The sequence below is a fragment of the Neophocaena asiaeorientalis genome, unplaced genomic scaffold (genome assembly GCF_003031525.2).
Source record: "Neophocaena asiaeorientalis asiaeorientalis breed wild unplaced genomic scaffold, Neophocaena_asiaeorientalis_V1.1 scaffold130, whole genome shotgun sequence".
Taxonomy (NCBI): Eukaryota; Metazoa; Chordata; class Mammalia; order Artiodactyla; family Phocoenidae; genus Neophocaena; species Neophocaena asiaeorientalis.
Window position 1 is genome coordinate 11,785,117 of NW_020173397.1, and position 16,949 is coordinate 11,802,065.

The 16,949-nt window shown below is 39.7% G+C and overlaps 1 protein-coding gene across 1 annotated transcript; it reads left to right on the forward strand.

Moving 5' to 3' along the window:
* The first annotated feature begins 2,887 nt into the window (after positions 1-2,887).
* LMOD3 (leiomodin 3) lies at positions 2,888-15,950 on the forward strand. The gene is made up of 4 exons (XM_024747040.1): positions 2,888-3,017; positions 3,479-3,796; positions 6,181-7,554; positions 15,574-15,950. The coding sequence occupies exons 2-4, from the start codon at positions 3,503-3,505 to the stop codon at positions 15,598-15,600; spliced, it is 1,695 nt and encodes a 564-aa protein (XP_024602808.1). The 5' UTR covers positions 2,888-3,017; positions 3,479-3,502; the 3' UTR covers positions 15,601-15,950.
* Positions 15,951-16,949: the final 999 nt, after the last annotated feature.

Below are 16,949 nucleotides of genomic sequence, written 5' to 3' on the forward strand. Positions count from 1 at the left end.
TTTGGGTTAAGTTGCCGAGTATCACATAGTTACTAAGGAGTGGAACTGGGGTTTGAATCTGGCAGACTAATTCCAGATCTTCTGCTTTTATATTTATTTATTTTTTATGTTTTATTTTTTTTGTGGTACGCGGGCCTCTCACTGTTGTGGCCTCTCCCATTGTGGAGCACAGGCTCCGGACGCGCAGGCTCAGCGGCCATGGCTCACAGGCCCAGCCGCTCCGCGGCATGTGGGATCTTCCCGGACCGGGGCACGAACCCGCATCCCCTGCATCGGCAGGCGGACTGTCAACCACTGCGCCACCAGGGAAGCCCCTGCTTTTATATTTATATCAGTATTTCCCAAAGTATGAATTTTGGAAAGTAATTACACAGGATATTAGTGATTTTTTTGCGGTACGCGGGCCTCTCACTGCTGTGGGCTCTCCCGTTGCGGAGCACAGGCTCCGGACACGCAGGCTCAGCGGCCATGACTCACGGGCCCAGCTGCTCCGCGGCATGTGGGATCTTCCCGGACCGGGGCACGAACCCGTGTCCCCTGCAACGGCAGGCGAACTCTCAACCACTGTGCCACCAGGGAAGACCATTAGTGATTTTTAAAAGAAAAAACCCATGAATTAAGTAAATAAGTTTGGGAAATATTGAGCTAAATAAATGGATTTCTTTCACATATGATTTCTCAGAGTCTCTAAAAGCTCATGTGTTTTACAAATCTCTAAAAGACAACTGCAGAATATAACATTTCCAAACCTCCTTGTACACAAAACTCTTTTTGGTATAGTCTCTTTAGACCACTGTTTTGCAAGCTCCGTCTCTGAAATGACGGTCTGCAAATCAGTTGTGTAAAGTGGTCTACCTCGCTGCCTGCTGAGGCCAAGCTTTTATTTCCCTGTTACAGGACCAGGATGAAAGGAATCCTCACAGGGGAGAGGTCAATAGTAAGCTGTCACTATGCATCTGTGTTCTTTATTTTAAAATGATCATTCAAGTAAATTGGTAATATCTTTCTGGTGAATAGTTTAGCCATATATATGAAAAGCCTCTCAATCTTGGGGTGTTCAAAAAAAAACCACTGGGGTAGCAAGAAAATAGTAGCACGTCCACTTAAAACTTCTCACATTTAATTTTTTTGCATATGTTTTGTTATATAGATGTACATATAAATTTAAATTCATTTATATTTATAAATGTTATAAATTTATATTGAAGAATAAGTTGACATTGAAGAATAAGTTGACAATGTGTATTTTATATTTATGTATAAATATAATTATAAATTATGTATAATATTGGAATAGTAACATATATAATTTGCAAATAATATATGTGTATTAGGGATGGGTAATAATAATATTTAGGGGATCACTTAGCCATACATGTAAAAAGCCCTTAATTTCCTCATTTTCTTTGACCCAGCAATTTCACTTCTTGGAATATATTCAATTTATCCTAAAGAAATAACTTTGCATGTGTATTAATATTTAACTACAGGGGATATTTATTGAAGAAGTGCTTGTGAGCATTGAAAGCAGTCCAAATATCCAATAATTGGAGATTGGTTACATAAATTATGGTACTTCCATGTAAAGAATCTTAACAGGGAGTTATTAAAAATTATGTAGTAGTAGGGCTTCCGTGGTGGCGCAGTGGATAAGAATCTGCCTGCCAATGCAGGGGACACAGGTTCGATCCCCGGTCCGGGAAGATCCCACATGCTGTGGAGCAACTAAGCCGTGCTCCACAACTACTGAGCTTGTGCTCTAGAGCCAGCCAGCCACAACTACTGAGCCTGTGTGCCACAACCACTGAAGCTCGCGTGCCTCGAGCCCGTACTCTGCAACAAGAGAAGCCACCCGAATGAGAAGCCCATGCACCGCAACAAAGAGTAGCCCCCGCCTGCCACAACTAGAAAAAGCCTGCGTGCAGCAATGAAGACCCAATGCAGCCAAAAATAAATAAATAAATAATTTTTAAAAAATTATGTAGTAGTAGAATATACTATAACCTAGAAAAAAAACATGATTTTGTAAGTCAGAAAACAGATGACAAAAGATTATTGAGCTCATATGACTGTAAGAAGGGACTGACTGGAGTGATGAACCAAAATGTTAATGATGGTAGCTCTTAATGGTGCAATAAGAGGAAATTTTAAATTTCTTTATGCTTCCCTGTGTTATCCTAAGTTTTGTACAATAAATATATATTTTTGAATAAGCATTATGTTCATAAGTTTCAAAATCTGGCAATTATAAAAGGGTATACAGTAACAAAGTCTTTTTTCCTAGTCCTGTCTCCCAGACAACCCATTTCTTTCTCCAGTAGCATCCATTTTTATTGGATGCTACTGTTTCTGGTTTCTTGTGTATCTTTCCAAGGATCTGTTGATAAAATCTGTATATATACATATATTCTTTTTACCCTTTATCACACAAAGAACATACAATACACTATTTTGTAGTTTGCTACATTGAATAATCTTGAGCACCTATTATTTCACCCATGTGGGAGTGTATCTGTAGGATACATTCCTAAAAGTGGAATGGCTGGTCAAAGAAAATGTACATTTGTCATTTGGATAAATATTGCCATATCGTCCTCTGAAGTTATGAAAAAATCTTTTCATGATTTCTTCCAGTACTTTAATGGTTTGGGTTTTTTTTTTAACATTTCAATTTAGATCCCTTTAAATTTTTATCCTGGCTTAATGGATACTTAATAAGAAAAACAAATTATTTAAAACATTAAACTCCTCACTCATAGTGGAAATTCAAGGGCTCGTTGTCCCCATCTGTTAGATCACAGGATCTAGATGCAAATAAGGACATCTTGCAAAGGTTCAGTTTACGCAGCGGGTAACATAGCCAGACCTCTGCTCGGCTGTGTGCAGGTTTATTTCCTTCCAGAGTCTCATGGTAGTGAAGAATCAAGCCCTGAGAGCTTGATTTCCACCTGCATATGAATTTTTCACTTCAGTAGAACTGAGGTCGCTGTTTGGATTTTCCTCCTGAAATATTGTAAGTTGCTTTCATCATTTAAATAAAAAGAAGTGGCCTCCCCTGCAGTACTGGGGTATGCGTGTATGGGCTGCATGACTTAGTGTAGGACAATGTGAGAGCACATAGGAAGAGAACTAATTTTACTCCTACAGGGAGTCTGGAGACCTGTTACTCGCTGGCAAACCTAAGCAGCTGTACTGAAATGTCAGATGGATTTGCACAGCTGACTCAAGTTGCCGAAAAGAGAGGAGCATAGTAATTCCATAAATTGACCCTCTCCAGCCAAGCCCTGCTTAATATAGTTACGGCTTGAGCTTAGCGGCAGTCACTCCTAGAGGCTCAGCAAACACCACTGGGGTTCTTGGGGGAAAAAAAAATCTCTCAAGGTGGTGTTGACCTGGGACGCTTGGTAACTGGGGGAACTTCTTGAGAGTTTTTTATTTTTTTAAATCTTCTTTGATTATTTCTCCTTTTCTAATAAAGTATAGAAAAGTATAGAAAAGAATCATGTCGGAACACAGCAGGAATTCAGATCAAGAAGAACTCTTTGATGGGGAGATTGATGAAGATGAAATCTTGGCCAACTTGTCCCCAGAAGAGCTTAAGGAACTGCAGTTGGAAATGGAGGTGATGGCCCCTGACCCCAGGCTTCCCGTGGGAATGATTCAGAAGGATCAGACTGACAAGCCACCAACAGGGAACTTCGACCATAAATCTCTCGTTGATTATATGTATTGGCAAAAGGCATCCAGACGCATGCTGGAAGACGAACGTGTTCCTGTTACCTTTGTGTCATCCAAGGTAACTGGGGATTTGTATACAACAGAGAAATGGCTGCCTGGGCTGGGCTGGCACGTGTCCCTGTTGTAACTGTCATTTCTCAAGACTCTATGTTTTGTCGACGTTTATAGATAAATCAGAATATTTCATCCTACGCCAGATGGGAACTTTCTTTAACACTTACATGGTATAACTGGGAGGGAAAAGTGGTAATTTCTTGTAAATATCTCTTTAAAAAAATTGCCACGGGGTTTCTTGTGCAGGAAAGCCTATATTCTGTAGGCATGATACTTAATGAATTAACTCATAACCCAGAAGCATTTGTCCTTTATGCTTTTTTTGGCTCACAGAACCCTTTAGGAAGCTGAAGAAGGCTCTCCTTTCTCTCCTTCCATCACATGCATACACATACAATGTTACACATACAATCTCAAGGGTGTCACAGTCCCCCTGAAGTCCAGCCACAGGCTCTGCAATTAAACCAAGTCAAATAACCAAAAAATCCAGTATTACCACAGTACATTGGATATCAGTGGTGAATTTAGAAGTTGATGATGTTAAGCTGTTTTAAAGATAGTTCATTCTTTAAACATGTTCCTTATATGAAAAGTAGAATTGTGGTCCACTCTGGACTTGTATACCAGCACATTGTTTTAAATGTTTCACTTAAAAATGACTTGGCAAAAATAAGACAGAGATCCCCACAGGTAAAGTCTCTTGTAGTTATGCCTGCTAATATTGATATATCTTGTCACATTACCATCACGCTGGCTATAATTTTAGGAAAGTTATAAACCGATTTCATGGCCAGGGGAGTTTAAACATGTACTGCACTCAAGAAAATGAGTTGCTGGCTTGATCAGGTTAGAGTGTAAGGTACAATTTGCAGACATTTTACAACTAGAGTAAAAGCCGGTTCTATATGAACACCAATTTCAGAGGAAAAAACAAAGTGGGTACTTTTAACACTTTTTCTTCCTTTGGTATAATTTAAACAGCTTGATAGTTGGCTCCCCCTGCTGAGACAAGTGAGAAATGCAAAGGTGAAGGCTTCAGAGTTAAGGTGTCAATTGTCAATTCCAGCCTATAATGTTATAAGCAGTAAAATCAAGTTCTTATTTTTTTAAAAATTACAGGTTTATTTTTTATTGAGATAACATTGGTTTATAACACGATGTACGTTTCATGCGTACAACATTATATTTCTACTTCTATATACCCTACAGTATGCTCACCACCAAAAATTTAGTTTCCATCCATCACCATACAGTCGAGCCCCTTTATCCATTTCGTCCTCCCAAGATCAAGTTCTTACTCAGATGAGCCTGTGTGTCAAACTGCTACATCAGCTTTCAAAATGACACCTATGAGGTACACATACATTTTGGGAAAATGTGCTAATTGATGTGTAAACATTTAATAAACATTATTGATATGACTGTCATTTTCCTTCCCAGACTAAGCAGTTGTTTCTAAATCTCTACTAATCCTGTCCCCTTTTGTAGCTGGCTTTGCCTCCTAGACACTTTCCTTCCAAAGGAACTGGACTATAAAGCCTGTCCCTGGAGTATCCAGGGTAGTTTTCCCAGAGCTGAGCAAACAAAAATCAAAGTTTAAGGGTTTTGTTATGTTCCAAATATCAAACTGCTTTCATTTTCCCCACAGTATCTTATTTTCAGGGAAACTTGTTGTACACATTACATTAGATTGGCAAACATATTATGTAAATTTTGGTTAGGGCAATAAGGAAATTATTGTGTAACACAGAGCTATTGAATACAAAGATGCCTATTCAACTATATACAAAACAAAGATTTCAATGAATGGATAAATCCATAAGGTTTTCAAAACAAATAATTTTTAACTGCTTCTGGAACTGAACCCCATCTTTAAAAACAATAGAGGGTCTGAAAACAAAATTAACTAGGCTTAATTTTAACACAGGGGATGAGAAAAACACAGCCAAAAACTGTGTTCGTGCCTGTGTGTGCCTATAAAAATTTATCTTTATTTTTGTTGTATTTGCTTGAAAAACTAATATGTGTATTTGGTTTTAAAAAAACTTAGTCTAGAATTATATAACGTAACAAGTGAAAATCCCCTCAATCCTTCCTTTTCTCAGTTATCTCAATGGTTACCTCTCTTCCTCAGAGATAAGTACTTGGTAAGCATTACAAGTCTGTTTTTTCCTACACATTTATAAGCTTTGATATATATTGTGTGTATATATGTATACACATAAATACGTAAACAAATGGAATACTATGCCTACAGCTTAGTTGCTTCCTTTTTTCACTTAGTAATAAATCTTCTTATTCTCTCCAGTAAATAGTGCTGCTCTTCATATTTCTATGTGAAGAAACCCTCATGACATGTATTCTAACCTTCATAAACTTCTCTTTTAGGGAAAAACTCAAGAACAGCATGAAGAAATAGACACAGGTAATAAAAATGTGTCCCAGTATTTAAAAGAAAAGCTTAATAATGAAATCACTGCACATAAAACGGAATCACAGGGCAGTGACAATGTCCAAGAAACAAATAATGAAGATAACGAAGATGATGTGGAAGATGAAGAAGATGAGGGAAAAGAGGACAGTGAAGAGAGTGAAGAGAAAACAAAAAGAGAAGAGGAAGGTGAGGTAAAGGAGCAACTCAGAAATGGTGAGAACAACAGCCAACAGGTAACTGATAAAGTAACCGAAGAACAGAAAGACAGACCAGAGGCCCAAGAAAAAAGTGAGAAAAAAATATCAAAATTAGATCCCCAAAAGCTAGCTCTAGATACCAGTTTTTTGAAGGTAAGCGCAAGGCCTTCCGGAAACCAAACGGACCTAGATGGGAGCTTAAGGCGAGTGAGACAAAATGACCCTGACATGAAGGAACTCAACCTGAACAACATTGAAAACATCCCCAAAGAAATGTTGCTGGACTTTGTCAACGCGATGAAGAAAAACAAACACATCAAAACCTTCAGTTTAGCCAACGTGGGTGCGGATGAGAACCTAGCATTCGCCCTGGCCAACATGTTGCGTGAAAACAGGAGCGTTACCACTCTTAACGTCGAGTCCAATTTCATCACAGGCAAGGGAATCGTGGCCATCATGAGGTGTCTCCAGTTTAATGAGACACTAACCGAACTTCGGTTCCACAATCAGAGGCATATGTTGGGCCACCACGCTGAAATGGAGATAGCCAGGCTTCTGAAGGCAAACGACACTCTCCTGAAGATGGGCTACCATTTTGAGCTTCCAGGTCCCAGAATGGTGGTAACCAACCTGCTCACCAGGAATCAGGATAGACAAAGGCAGAAAAGACAAGAAGAACAGAAACAGCAGCAACTCAAAGAGCAGAGAAAGTTAATAGCCATGTTGGAGAACGGGTTGGGGCTGCCACCTGGGATGTGGGAGACGCTGCGGGGACCAGTGCCCGATTCTGGGACGCAGGAGTTCCTCCAGCCTCCTCTTCCTCTTCCTTCTCGACCTCCCAGCTCCCACGTAGTCCCCTTCAGTCGACAAAATGAAATGACGAAAAAGCCATCGCACGCTCCAAAGTACAGGCCGGACACTGACACCTTCCGCATGGTAAAGCTAAAGAGGATCCAGCGCAAATCTCGGATGCCGGAAGCCAGAGAATCAGCTGAGAAAACCAACCTCAAAGACGTGATCAAAACACTCAAACCAGTGCCGAGAAATAGGCCACCCCCGCTGGTGGAAATCACCCCCAGAGATCAGCTCTTGAACGACATTCGTCACAGTAACATCGCCTATCTTAAACCTGTAAGTAGGAGGTGGGAGAAATGGTGAACACACACCACGATAAATGTCTCCCATCTCTCTTCCCTGCTCATTTGGACACCAGGAGATTGTCACTAACTGAGGGAAATCTGTCAGCATTACTGGTAGATCTAAATGATTGGTTATCCTCAAAGACACATCTATATAACTATATATATATATATATATATATAGTTATATATATATTGGTTATCCTCAAAGACACATCTATATATATATATATATATATATATAGTTATATATATATTGGTTATCCTCAAAGACACATCTATATAACTATATATATATAGTTATATAATTATATATATAGTTATATATATATAGTTTTATATATATAGTATATATATATATAAAGACACATCTATATAACTTCTGTAACGATGGTACTAATAGCTAACATCTATTGAGCACTTACTATGGGCCAGATTCATTATATGAATTAACTTTTACAGTCACTTTAACAACCCTATAAGGCACGTATTATTATTCTCCCTGTTTTATAAAAAGGAAACTGAGGATTAGGGATGTTAAAAAACATGTCTAGGAGAAACAGCTCAGAAGTGGTAGAGTTGACTTTGAAATCCAGTTCTGAGTCCAGGGTCAAGCTTTTATTCACTCCAGCCACACAGAGCTGACACAAGCAGAGATCCCCAGGAACCTGCTGCAGGAATAAATAAGAGTGAGGCCTAATTAGGCCAATGTTTGTAGATGAGTGCTTCCATAGTGCTTGAAAAAACAGTTCTTTTTTAGTAGATGAATGGAGACTACCTGCAATTGCGATTATACTCTTTATTTTTTAGGTGGGCGGAAAATAATAAACTTCAGATTAATATCTCTATGAATAAATGGAGCTTTAAAATATTTTACTATTATTTCAGTTTTCACATTTACTATGATTCACTATTACTCACGCTGATAGGCGAAAATGTTCTATTCCTTGCAGCTTAAGTTATAGAAATAAATTTTTTTATAGTCATTACTATGGCGGCATTTATGGAGGCTGAAAGGTGCGTGTCCAAAGACCACAGGTGGTTGATAATTAACTATTGTTTTAAAATCTAGTATGTAATTTAGCCAAGATATTACATTGACAAAATAGTCAATATATTATTTCATCATAGAGGGTCAGTTTTCGTCAAGATGTTTTAAACAGGTTTCCATGTAAGCTTGTTCTTTTTCTGCTTTTAAAGAGCTTTATATTCTCAAACAATACAGGGAATTCCTTGGCGGTCCAGTGGTTAGGACTCAGCACTTTCACTGCCGAGGGCCCAGATTCAATCCCTGGTCGGGGAACTAAGATGCTGCAAGCCACATGGCGTGGCCACAAAAAAAGAAAAAAAACCCAAACAACCCAATATAATTGGTTCTTATTCATATATACACATGTATGTTCCTTATTCCCATCTCCTAGTAATGCACAATTGACAACATTTCAGCATTTTATTCTTCTGAATCAAAGATGACTTTCAACTGTGATTTAGAGGGACTCTGATTCTTCTTGGGGCAGGGGGCGGGGTGACAGCACTAGCGGTCACATGAGATCAGGCAAGAGGCCTTTGCCTGCCCTTGGGCACAACATCAACACTTTTTGTACCTGCTCTTCTCCAGGCAGCCAGACCTCTGTAGGGGGTGGATCAGGGTGTTGTTTTGAGAGAGGCTAGTGCTGTCACTCTGTAACCAGTTGTCAAGGCAAATCCAAGATGCCTTGGTGGCTAGACAATCAGAAAATGACATTAAGAGGAATCTTTTTTTTTTTTTTGCGGTACGCGGGCCTCTCACTGTCGTGGCCTCTCCCGTTGGCAGAGCACAGGCTCCGGATGCACAGCCTCAGCGGCCATGGCTCACGGGCCCAGCTGCTCCGCGGCATGTGGGATATTCCCGGACCGGGGCACGAACCCGTGTCCCCTGCATCGGCAGGTGGACTCTCAACCACTGCGCCACCAGGGAAGCCCAAGAGAAATCTTTTTAAAATCTGCATTAAAGGTGGCACGTGGATTCAGAGTAGACAAGAGAATGAAGTTTAAATGATCATCTGAACCCACTCCCTGCCTTCTCAGGGAATGTTCTGCTGAGCAAATCGGCTTTCCCTGGAGTTGGCTGCATTTCATCCATCTGCTTACCCATTATTGCAATAAATATTGGTATAGCGCTGCCATGTATCAGGCACCATCAGCAGGGAATAGGACAGGTATAGTCTTAACTTCATGGAGCTTCCAGTGTTGGTTTTATCATTTTTACAGTCAAGACCCTGCCTTTTAGTCAAGTGAGAACACTTCAGCTTGGGGTCTAGATTCTAGAGCAAAAGGCATTAAGGTAAATTCATGATAATCATTACCAAAATGCCACACCCTACTAAGTAGTACGTTTTTCATTTTCAATAAATTCTAAAGTGCTATCAGGTTTTTAAAAAAATTATTTATTTATCTCTGGCTGCATTGCGTCTTCGTTGATGCGCGCCATCTTTCTCTAGTTGCAGCGAGCGGGGGCTACTCTTTGTTGCGTGCGGTGCGCGGGCTTCTCACTGCGGTGGCTTCTCTTGTTGCACAGCAAGGGCTCTAGGCACGCGGGCTTCAGTAGTTGGGGCTCGTGGGCTCTAGAGCTCAGGCTCAGTAGTTGTGGCTCACGGGCTTAGTTGCTCCCTGGCATGTGGGATCTTCTCGGACCAGAGCTTGAACCCGTGTCCTCTGCACTGGCAAGCAGATTCTTAACCACTGTGCCACCAGGGAAGTCCCAAGTGCTATCAGTTTTGAGTTGTGTTTTTTTTGTTTTTAATGTCCGCTAAGGAAGAAAAATATGCAGCAAAGTGAACTCTGACACGGTTTGTGAATGGTGGTCTTGCATATCAGCCTTTGCTTTGCAATGTCTTTTATCTATGCAAGGGACTGGCATCTTCTGCTTTCATTTGCCTGTCTTGGCTTGCAACGGACATCTCTTGATATGTATCTCAGATACAAAATGTCATGCAACTTCATCAATGTGGTCCTTTAAAATGGTCTGCAAGAAAAATGTGAAAATGCATTGTCCAACTGACAAAAATTCACTTGGCTGACATCAATTCGCTCCCTACTGCTGTGTTTTTGCGCCTTGCTGCATACATGATAAGTGTCTGCTTTAATGCCGACTCATAGTGTAATCTCTCTTAAAAGGCATTTTTTATCTTTTAATTTGAAATCATTTGAGACGTGTGGAAGTTCAAAACAGCAGATTCTTACAAGCCCAACACATTTTGTCATATTTGCTTTGTCACTCTTTAAAGGATAGTTTAAATGGCAATACATTTGCACGTGTGCAATTCCAACAGGGCACAGAGCTCAGTGGAAGTGCTGATGGTATGAAAACCTATACTGTGTTTGTGCTCCCACCTGCAGCCAACTATTGTAAAACACCATTGACTGTAAGATGCTTTCTGATGTCAGGGATACGGAAACATCGAAAAATGTGCATCTTAGACTCAGTAAAACGCTGTAAACGCCATCAGTGGTGATATCACAAGATCCCAGCAGAAAGGGCTATTTTTGGCTGGTCAAATGAGACACATCCACACTCACTTGAAGGAGGTGAAACTAAAGGTTATGGGTTTTTTCCCCCCCACTTGTGTTGGAGGATAGAGATGTTCTCTAAATCCCTGGATTTTCACATATGAAGTTAAAACCCAATTTGGCAATCTTATAATTGTTTTTACTGATGCTCCTAACTAAAACATTGAATGTCCATAAACATACATAGAAATTATTTATTTTTAAAGGAAAAATGATTATTTTTTCTCTCATGGACTTGGAAATATTATTTTTCTATTTTCTAGAGCATAGCTCATGAGGTAGTTTATATTTTAAATTTGTATTTTTTCCTTTTAGTGTTTATTCTTTCCCCATCTCATGCTTCTGGCTTGGGATCCCTGAATGAAGTTTCTAGCAGAGAATGAAGGGAAGTCTGTACACTTGCTTGGCTCAAATGCTACCTCTTCCAAAAAGCTGCGCATTTAATTCAGTTTAAAAGAGATGTATTCTGGGGGCCAGGTATTGAAAACTAGTGGACTATAAGCCCGATTTGCAGGCCTGTTTTGTTTGGCTTGGGTATTGTTGTACGAGTTATAAAATATCACATGATAATATGCAGATACCTGGGAGCATTTGAAACATCAGATCCAGCCACACGGGGCCTGCATGTGCATGGCACAAATAAGCTGGATCTGTGTTGACTTCTCCCTTGAGATAGGTAATGGACTCTCCAGTTTTTCCTCAGTCTCCACCATGCCCTACTGCCTAATCCCTGGCCTTTTTCACTCATTTACATTACTTATTTGACTGCTGCAGAATTTTTTGGTTTGTCACGTTGTTCTTATTGTTTTTAGCTATGTTTTAAAAGTCTTTGTCTTGTCTAACTGAATTTACTAATCGCTCATTTGTTTCCCTCTGAGTTGATAACTCTGAGTCAATGTGATGCCAGCCCAAAACAAAGATGTTAGGCTTGTACGGGCTTATCCCTCCCTGGTAAATGTATGATTTCCTTTCCTGTTTAAAAATTTGGTGGTCCGCTCACTGCCTACCATCCCAGATGAGTATCTGTACTTTTCATTGAGATAAAAATCTTATCTGCAGCAACTATTCAATGTACTGAGGTCAACTGCGTTTATATCATATGCCACTTTTGGTGCCAGTCAAACACGGTAACTATTTTAACATTCAGTTAATTTTACTTTGGGCTCACCTATGTGTGTCTGGACTGGTTTCACCTAGGTGCCTAAAGACATGATTAAATTTCTCCTTCAGAAAGATTTCAGTATAATAATTTCCCGAGCAGCCTTAATTAGCCAAAAGACTCCATGACACATTAGCAGTTGTTATGATTACAAAAATGTAAGAACATAGACTCCTGAGTCTTCATCTCTGGCCATTTTGTCTTTGCCTCATTTATAAAATATCCTGTTTCTTTTGAAGTAGGATCTCTAGATTCTGTCCTTTTGCAGTTTTCTCCTTTTTCCTATCTTAGCTTCTCCCTTTGTTTCAATTATCACATAATCTAGGACAGCCCCCAAATTTCCCTTTCCCTTTAGATCACTCAGGGTTTTCTCAGTACCTTCATTCAATCTGTCCCCAAACCAAGCTTTTCCTTTCTAGATCTAGTTGTTGTTTCTGGTTCCCAATTTTCCATGCTGTCTCCATTCTCTCACACATTCAAGTCTGAAGCCTCAGAGTTCCCTTCAGTTCCTTTCTTTTTTTCTGTCCCTTTTTTTCCTTAAAAAAAACCCCCAAAACCCAAGAACCCAAACCTACCAGAATCTCCAAGAGCCAAGGCCAAATCTAGATCAGAGCTTTAGAAATGTTATACTCTTGACAGAGGGAGTCTCCACAGGAGAAAGCAATGTGACGTTTCAAACTTATCTCAGAAGAGCATAAGTGGGCTAGAATTATACAGACCAAGAACTGCCCTTCCCTAATACCTAGTGGAAAAAAAGAGTTTTTGATGTACAACTTTTCTAAAGTCTGTGATAGTGATTCCTAAAATTTAGCATGCATCAAAAGAACCTGGAAGGCTGAATATAGATTACTGAGCCCATCTCTAGAGTTTCTGATTCAGTAGGTCTTGGATGGGACCTGAGAAGTTGCATTTCTGACAAGTTCCTTGGCAATGCTGATGCTGGTCATTTGGAGACCACACTCAGGCAACCACGGTTCAGTGACATCTATGGCAAACCATACCTCCTGAATTTTTCCCCTGAAGGACCTTCTTTCCCTCTCTCCCCACAACACTTTGCTCAAGTTATTTATTTTCTATCTCTGTCTTTCAAAATATATCCAACAGGCTCAACTCAACACTTACAACAAAAGAAATGAAACCAAACATCAGTGGTGAATACCCTTCCTGTCTCTTTCTACTGCCCCTCACTTGTACCTCTCTTTCAGCATCTTCCACATGGTGCCTTAAGTTGACAGCTCTTACAGGCACATTGTAGGTCTCCTAGTGGATTCTGAGTTCCTCAAGGTAGGTCTTCCTCATCTATGTCCTGGACACCCATTGAGGTGTTGGTCCAGAGCAGGAACTGCAGTCACGTGTGCTGAATTAAACAACCCCTGCTGAAATGGGTCTTCCCATCCTGCCCAATTGCTCCCAGTCTCTGTGGGTGTATGTACGTGTGTGTGTACACTGTGTAATGCTATACACACGCACTTTTTAAAAAAACTAATTTTAACCAACAGGTGAAGGGGGAACAGGGTCCCCTAACAATAATGCAAATTGATTCTTGTTTGTTGGAAGTTTTATATTTTTGTAACATCAGATCTAGCTATCTTTTCCTTTATGGTTTCTGTCTTTTGTGTTCTGCTTAGAAATGGCTTTTTTGAACCTTATTAAAATATTTGCCTATCTTTCTTGCTGCTTTTAGAACTTTTGGTTTTTTAAAAAAATTTTCCATATTATAGATGAATTAAAGGGTTAGATGTTAGAAGTAAGTAGGAAGCAAGAAGTCTGCTATTTTATTTCTTTGCCAAGTAGCTAACCACTGATCATTTAGTGACCCATTCTTTTCTCCAGTGATCTGAACTGCCAGTTTGGGCATATTTTAAATTAGTTAATATGTCTCTGGGTTTACTATGTTGGGGCATTGCCACGTTTCACTTTTCAAAATATTTTTATTAATTTGGAACCCTTCTATGCATATAAACATATATCAGGAATAAAATACTATAAAAATATTTTTTCCATTCAATAATACAAAGAACACAGTTTTGACTATTTGTTACAGCTCTGCAGTTATTTTAAATAACTGGCGTTATATATTTTGTTTATTGGTGGTGTTCGCTGGTGGTGTTCACTGTTGGATGACCCTTACTAATCTGCAGTCACACCCCTCCTCTCCTGAAAGTCTGACACTAGGGAGGGAGAGAGTCGGAGCACATGGAGGACCCTCTGGTTTGAAGGCTGTGCAGGTAGCAGCAACACATCCCAAGTTCTCTCCAATGGGCAGGATGTTGGGAAACCTTTTTACGCAAAGGTTGTGGGCAGAGAACTGGCTAAGAGGGTCCGTGGTAGATGGCCAAAATGGTTCCTCACGTTGGCAGGTGGACACGGGCCACAGAAGGAGAGACATTTTAAAGTCATTATTATACAAACTCTGAGTGTCCTTTGGACTCTGTCAGTGTTCTCTGAAAGGCACATCCATGATGGACGAGTCATTCTCCTAAAATATAACAGCACTTGAAACCCGTTAAGAGCTTACCTTTAAGTTGTTCCTGTGAAACAAAGCTCAAAGTTGATTTGCACTCAGACTTATGCTACTCTTTTGCAATTTTTTTTGCCCTTGGGCGTTCTCCAAATACTGTTGTAATATTTGGTGAGTATCACATTAGGAATGTGCTTTAAAGAGGAAAGACCAGTTCTTAAAAGAACATACATTTTATATTCTTATGGTGGTATTTGTTTGGTGAGTATTTCAATACTCAGGAAGGCATTGAAATCAGGCAGATCTAGGTTCAAATCCAGCTCTGCCACTTCCTAGCCCTGTGACCTGAAGCAAATTGCTTAATCGCTCTGAGCCTGTTCCCTCTTTCCAAGGTGGTTGTAAGATGAAATGAGGCAATGCTTTCAAAAGAAGTGTTAATGTTGATCACTAACTTGTATTACTTAATCCTTATGGTAGCCTTGTGAACAAGATACTGTTACTGTCATTTTATAGCTGAGAAAATTGATGCCCAATGCCATGCAACTAGTAAGTGCTAGTTCCAGGATTTGAAACAGGCGGAGTCCAGCACCCACCCTCTTGTGTATGTGATAAGCTTCCTCACGTGCTCAGAACCCCTGGAGCTGTCGCGTCATCAGTAAATGCACACTTCACGGTGGCTGTGGCTATTATTGTTGTTTTATCATGATCTGAGGGCTCTCTCTGGCCAGAATTTCTAATCCGCTTTACACCCTTTGAGGCATGTACATTTTGTCATTTTTGCTGTAAAACACTTGAATATCTAGGATTAATTTTTCTCCTCTTTTCAAATGCTTAAATCACAGGTGCAGCTGCCAAAAGAGCTGGCATAAGGGGCAACAGAATAATCTCGGAGAAGAAGGAATTGAATGACTCTTGGATTAGAGTTTGGAGACTGTTTCAGCAGCATACTTCTGGATCCAGGTGGTGGAACTGGGAACATTGCTAACTGATATGCGTATTTTGTAAAAGGCTTTGGCCCGTGACAAACTAAGGGGTGAAAAGGCAGGGGGAAGGAGATAAAATATGAATAGTCAGGGCAAGGTTTTCTACTTCCAATCAGTTGGAGTGACTTAGGTGAAACTGAGTCTTCTAGCAGAAGTGAATTTTTTCGTAAACATTTGCTTTATTATTGCTTTCTTCTGGTAAATAACAATAAATACTGTAGCGGTGTTAACTATTATGTTCCCATTTTTTTCTCCTTCCGTCTGCTCTGCTGTAATTCAACACACAGTATCTTAAAGCGAACAGAACATGTTTCACTCTGTGGAAGTGTGAAGGGTGAATTGAACTCCAGGCCCTCCAGATGCTTTGAAATGGAAGAAATGTTAATTGCCTCCTCTACTCTGGAGAATCAGTTGCGATTTCCGGTTTCCAGCCCTGCCTAGGTTTCTCTCTTGGCCATTTTCCTGTGTGTTGGGATATACTTCTGATAGGGGTATCTGTGAAGAACAGAACGCTTAAGCCATGGGATGTGGAGAAAACAGTGTTTCCAGAAAAACTACCAGGGAAAACAAATGCTGCTTATATATAAAAACTTCCCTGTTTCCACACGTATAGAGACAATGGGAGACAGCATGCTAGTTTTGTTAAAAAAAAAAAAAAAGCAAAAGAAAGAAATTATGAATAATATATTTACTGAGAAGCTTTAGGTTTTAGCTAAGTATGTATATATATATACACACATAGATATATTTTTAAGTTTAGTCTGTGAATGATCTTGATACTGTTCTTGTCAAAAATCTAAGGAAACTTGCTCTAGGATTAACCTTGAATTCCTTATCCTATCATTCAAGGCCCTCCATTGCCTGTTTTCAATTTAGTAATTCAGTCTTATCTGCCACAGATTCTTTATACTATTCTTTCACCTTTGTTTTGTTTTGTTTTTTAATTTTATTGAAGTATAGTTGATTTACAATGTTGTATAGATACTATGCTTGATAAAACATCCTCATGCTTTTGCTTCCATTGACCCTTCTATGGAGTATCCTGAGAGAGTCCCCAAAAATCTTCCAGACAGCTCCATCCCCAGTGTCCTTTCTTTTTCCAAGTTCCTAGAGCCCATAATTATCCATTCAAGTCTCTAGGTGCATAGGATCTGAAATTTTGTACTGAAGTGGCATGAATCTTAGAAATCAGGAAATCACGCTTTTTCTGTCTTCGTCACCTGAGCAAATAATTG

What these genes read in the sequence shown, in the direction of transcription:
- LMOD3 (XM_024747040.1), top strand. Translation starts at nt 3,503, where the DNA reads ATGTCGGAACACAGCAGGAATTCAGATCAAGAAGAACTCTTTGATGGG. An exon ending in TTACCTTTGTGTCATCCAAG is followed by an intron (nt 3,797 to 6,180) that starts GTAACTGGGGAT and finishes CTTCTCTTTTAG; the next exon opens with GGAAAAACTCAAGAACAGCA. An exon ending in ACATCGCCTATCTTAAACCT is followed by an intron (nt 7,555 to 15,573) that starts GTAAGTAGGAGG and finishes CTTAAATCACAG; the next exon opens with GTGCAGCTGCCAAAAGAGCT.